The 5,522-nt window shown below is 50.8% G+C and overlaps 1 protein-coding gene across 1 annotated transcript in view; it reads left to right on the forward strand.

Moving 5' to 3' along the window:
- Positions 1–4,834, forward strand: part of PRR20G (proline rich 20G) — a 17,996-nt gene extending 13,162 nt beyond the window's left edge. The window contains exons 2-5 of the mRNA XM_037731027.1: positions 1,599–1,771; positions 2,104–2,231; positions 2,344–2,402; positions 4,193–4,834. Of these exons, the coding sequence (XP_037586955.1) occupies positions 1,599–1,771; positions 2,104–2,231; positions 2,344–2,402; positions 4,193–4,770 (938 nt within the window). The 3' untranslated portion in view covers positions 4,771–4,834. The remainder of the gene's footprint in view (positions 1–1,598; positions 1,772–2,103; positions 2,232–2,343; positions 2,403–4,192) is intronic.
- Positions 4,835–5,522: the final 688 nt, after the last annotated feature.

The following is a 5,522-nucleotide window of genomic DNA, read 5'->3' on the forward strand; positions in this document are numbered from 1 at the left end:
CCCAGGCTGGTCTCAAACTCCTGCACTCAAGTAATCCTCTCCATTTCCCCAAGTTCTGGGATTACAGGCACGAGTCACCGTGGCTGGCCAGAATTTTAAAACATTATGGGAACAGAGTGTGGTGGCTTATGCCTGTAATCCCAGTGATTTGGGAGGCCTAGGTGGGAAGGCTGCTTGAGGCCAGGAGTTGGAGATTTGCCGAGGCAACATAGCAGAAAACTTTGTCTCGACAACATCACCACCCAATTAGCCAGGCGTGGTGGCGTTAGCCTGTGGTCTCATCTACTCGGGAGGCTGAGGTGGAAGGATGGCTTGAAGTTAGGCGTTCAAGACCACGTCGGTCATATGGCGAAACCTCATTTCTACAAAAAATACAAAAATTAACCAGGCACGGTGGTGCGCACCTGTTGTCCCAGCTACTCTGGAGGCTGAGACAGGAGAATCACTTCAATCCGGGAGGCGGAGATTGCAGTGAGCCAAGATGGCACCACTGCACTCCAGCCTGGGCGACAGAGGCAGACTCTGGCTCTTTAAGAAACAAACAAGCAAACCAACCAGCCAACCAACCAACCAACCCACTGCGGGCGCCCTCGTGTGTCCTGGTGTGTTTCCTGCTCTCTTTCTCCTCCCGTGTGTGTACCCACAGCAGTAAACGCCCGTGGCGTGTGTCTTGTACGTATTTCCAGCCCCACTGCTATCTCTCTGAGCTCCAGAATCTTTTCACAAAAGTCCACTTGACGTCCTCACTTGGCGGCTCAAAATCTCCTTCAACCCAACGGACGGAACTCAAGCTCACCGTCTTTCACTCAGCGCAGTTTCCTGGTCCACCTCCGTCTGAAGGAACAGGCGGCCGAGGCTGCAGGCTCCTTCCCTCCAAGGGCTGTCTGCACTCGGCTCAGTTTCCCTTGCAGACTTCTCTCCTGCCAGGTCTCGTTCTCCGCCTCTGCTGCCCACAGTCCTGCCTAACATGACCCTGCCCCCAGCCCCTAGGGCTGCGTAGCCCTCTTGCCTCTCCTGAGTTAACCTGGCACGCTGGGTTCCCTCCTTCACAGCCAGTTTGACCGTTTTTGAAATGTTCACCCACTCAGGACACTGTTCTGTGGTTTCCCGGAACAAGACCAGCTCCTGAGGCCCCCGCCCTGAATTCACACACCCGGGGCCTGGGCCTGACCTCCCCCTCCATTCTCGGAATGGGCCCAGCTCCCTTCCAGTCTGGGCCTCAGCACCTGTTCTTCACTCGCCTGCCTCGCTCCCTTCCCCTCCCAGCCACATCGATTAATTCAAATTCCAAATTCCATATTTCAGTCCAAATACTCCCTGCAAGTCTTTCCTTCACCATGCTCATATCTAATCAAATTAAACCTTGCTACTCACTACTCTTACGGCACCACACCTCCCTTTTGCTGGCATTTATTGTAATATTGCATTTTTTCTCAATGATTAGATTGATCAATCAACCATTGACTTCTATGAACGGGGGGAGGGGGGCATCTTGGCGGGCCCCATTTGACAGGCAAAGGACTGGGCCAATGACATTCCAAGTCTAGTCAGGCCTGCCCCAGCTGGCCCCGCCCCTGACCACACCTGTCACGTGACAGCCTCAGCGCCTTATAAGACAGAGAGCGCGGGCGGTGAGCATTCTGCTTTCTGCCCGGCTCTGAGGCGGGATCGCTGCGTGCTCCCTCCTGCCTGCCTGGTCCGGTGCGCGTTTGAAGGCGACGTCGGAGCCACAGCCGTGACCCTGTGGACACCTCCAGCTCCCCGGGCCTCTGTTAGTAGAAGACAGCCAACTGCAGGGAGATCAGGTGTGTGTCTGGGTGTCCTTGAGGGGTGGGTAGAGTTTGTGCGGATACAGGTGGGGACAGAATCCTCAGTGCCCTAGAAAGGCTGAGGCCACCTCCCTTGTCAGCCTTGCCTTCTTCGAAACTCTGTTCCCCATCCTCCATTTTCTTTCCGTCTTCCGCTAAGTAGAGATGATTTCTCCAGGAGGCCTGTTAGTCTCCCCAGTCCCAGCTTTGTCTGAAGAAACTGGGATAAGTTAATCAGGCCGCCTCTAGGCCAATCCCTGTTAGCTACTGGCTCCTCCTTGGAAATCCCTTACAGTGTAGAAGTCTCCCCCCACCCCAACCCCCACCCCTGCCCACACCTTCACGTGATCCCCTTGGCGGCGCCCCACGGGCTTGGTGCAAGTGTTCTGAGGCCCGCAAGCGGCAATGGTCCCGGAAGACGGGGTGAGGTAGGATCCGCATTGCTGCCTGGTGCTTGGGAAATGAGGCTGCGGTTTAACGCCCCCTGCCCCCCGCCGCCCCACTGATGCATTTTTCTCCTCACCCCCTCCCGCAGATTCCTCATGGAGGAACCAAGGCGTTCGAAACGACTTCGCTCCACCGCCTTTAACCAAGGTACGGTCAAATGCCTGCCACTCTCCTTTTAGTTTTTTCCAGATTTTTACTTTACCTTTGGCATTGACTTATAGAACTTAAGTCCTTCTATCTCTTCGAGAATATTAATTATAGATATCAAATTTTGGGTGGGAGGTCCATTTCCCTTAACATTTTGAAGACATTTTATATTATCTTCCCTATTTAATTGCTGTTTTTGAGCTGACTGATTTTTGAGACATGCTGAATCCTGACCCTTTCCATAAGGCCTTTCATCCCTTTCTCTTTCTCCCTCTCTGGAAGCTTTTAGGATTTTGTCACCAGCACTCTGGAATTTTATGGGGATATGTCTTAGTGACCATATGCTTCTAATTTTCTTATATGTTATCTTCCTTCTTTTCCATCATTTTGGATTTTTGCTCTCTTTTCTGGGAGATCTTCTCAACTCTATCTTCCAAAAATTTCCATGGAGATTTTCATTTCTGCTCTCATATTTTAATTTCAAAAAGCCATAGTTTTTCTGAATATTTCTTTTAAAAAGTACGCTATAATTGATTCATGGGCATAATTCCTTCTATCTCTTCGAGAATATTAATTATAGATGTTTTTAGAAAGTCTCATCTCTGGAATAAACTGTTTCCTCCAAGTTGGCTTTTCTTGTGTTATTGTTCTGTCTCATGTTAGAGCCTTTCCTCTGATGTTTAGTAATCTCTGATTACTGCTTATATTTTTAAAATGGGACCCAGAATAAGCTGATGGGAGCTCCAAGCCCATGGATGGGGCTTGTTGATTGGGTTCCACAGAATATATATTGTTGAGCTATGAAAGTGGGCAACCCTAGATGTCAGTTTCTTGGGACATTTTCTTAGGCTACACAGGTTTCCTAGTGAAGAGGCTTCAGATGATCCTCAATGCCTGCTCTGTCATTGATAAAATTTCTGTAGATTTGTCTAGTCCTGGGCTTCCTGTTCTGTTCCATTGCTCAATCATTTATCTGTGTGACCACTTCCCTTCCCTGCCAAGCTAGCCTATAGCCACCCCAGGCTTTTTTCCACCCCTGGAAGCCATGCAACCACCCAGGCCCCTCTGTCACCTAGAATCCTCTACCTGCTACTAATCGTCTCCCGTCTTTGCCGTGCTAAATCCCACCCATCCTTGATGTCCCCAGCTTATGTTAACTTCTCCAGCAAGACTTTCTGATCATCTCCTTCCCAAAACATGTTAAGATGCTTACTTGAGCCAAACACTAATCTAAACATTTCTCTTGTAGTAACTCAGTTCTTGTAAGGACCCAAGGGTTGGTATGTTATACCAATTCATGAAAAGGGTAACTGATGCCCAAATAAATGAAACCGTCTGGGAAAACAGCCCCAGCATTCTGGATCCAGTGGCACCTCCCTCATGATACCTTTCACCTCCCAGCTGGTTACTTATTAGCATCATTCATTTTTAGGTGTTTTGTTTTTCTCTCCTACTGAAGTTTAAGCTCAGGCAGCCTGCCATTTTTATTCAAATTCAGCCTTCCTAGGGAACTGTAGACTCATTTACTTATTAGTAAAATGGTGATTATAATATCCAACTGACAAGGTCATTGCAAGGACTTCAGAAGCTTTTGGAAGGTGCTGAGCCCAGGATAGGCCCTTAGACAGACAGAGCTCCTGAGGGCTCACCCTGCAGGCATCTCCTGACCCTCACTCTTTGCCAGGGGTCCCCTGGGCCCTCCCCTCCTTGAACCCCTCTCCTGGTCTCCCTTCCCGAAGGCTTCCTGGGAAGCCCGTGCTCCATCTCCTCACACTCTGCTTCTCTTTTAGCTTCAGGTGCGCCTCCTATGGAGCCAGGCTGCTCTGGTGTGGACCGTGAAGATGCTGCCGAGCCAGTCCAACCTGCAAAACCCATTGCTTATGTGATACCTATGAGACGGGAGCCCCCAGCTCGCACAGAGCCGGCTCATCCTGCAGGAAGAGGCCGGCGCCGGGGAGGAAACTGGCAGGCAGGTCGAGGCCGTGGCACTGGGGTCGGGCTCCGCAGGGTCCCCCGCCAGAGAGAGGGGCCAGAGGTGTACATCCGGCTAAACTACCGTGGAGACCCAGGCCACCAGGGGGAACCAGAAGTCAGGCAGACCCTAGCCCTCTCTTTTATCGAAGCAGCTCCTATGCCTGGAACTGTGCAGGAAGGCCCTGGCTCTCACGCAGCCCAGCCTGAGGTGGGGCTTCAGGAGCCGCCTCCTGCCCCTGGGCCTGCAGCTGTGGCCAGGCAGCCCATGTTGGCCCTCTATCCCTGTATTGGGTTCAGGCCTCTGGGTGGCTCCGGTCTTTTGCGCGTCATGCAGACCTCCAGTGGCACCTACGTGCACGGGGTCCCGGTGTTCCTTGCCCACATTACACACTGACCTCTGTCACCCATATTGCTGCCAGCCTCCCTTTCTTCCACCTGGACTTTCCCCAGCCCCAAACTCCATCCCCATTTCTGTTCCATTCCTCCCCGCTCATCCCAGCCAGAGCCCTCACTTTGTGTTGTCAGGAGCCTCCAAGCCCTCCTCCCAGGATCTTGACAGTAGTCCATCTGCTTCAATGCCCCTCTTGCCTCTGCTTTGTATGTTCTGTCAAAGATATGCATGCATGAAGTTCCTCAATGCTTGTTCAAATAAACAAGCAGCTCCCCAAGTCCTTTTAATGTTCTTATATTAAAAGCCAATTAAAGATACTTGGAATAAAAAACAAGGTTGTTGGAATCCTGTTATGTTGATGGTTTAAATGACAGAATGGGTAGGAATGAGGAATAAATCAGTAAAAACTAGATATTTGGGCAAAAGAGAGATGGATAGTGTGACAGAACAGTCGTCTGTGGAGCTCTCCTGGGATCTGTCTTCCTTAGGATCCACAGGTTAGCTAACGTGGAGTTCCCCAGGGATCCATTGTCCTGGGGATCAGAGGTCATATAACATGGAGTTCTCCTGGGATCCATTGTCCTGAGTATCCGCAGGTCATGTAATGTGGAGCTCTTCTAGGATCCATTGTTCTGAGGATCCACAGTTCACTAACATGGAGCTCTCCTGGGATCCATTGTCCTGAAGATCCACAGGTCATCAAACATGGAGCTCTCCTGCAATCCATTGTCCTGAGGATCCACAGGTCATCTAAT

The sequence above is a fragment of the Cebus imitator genome, unplaced genomic scaffold (assembly GCF_001604975.1).
Source record: "Cebus imitator isolate Cc_AM_T3 unplaced genomic scaffold, Cebus_imitator-1.0 Scaffold376, whole genome shotgun sequence".
In the NCBI taxonomy this organism is placed as follows: Eukaryota; Metazoa; Chordata; class Mammalia; order Primates; family Cebidae; genus Cebus; species Cebus imitator.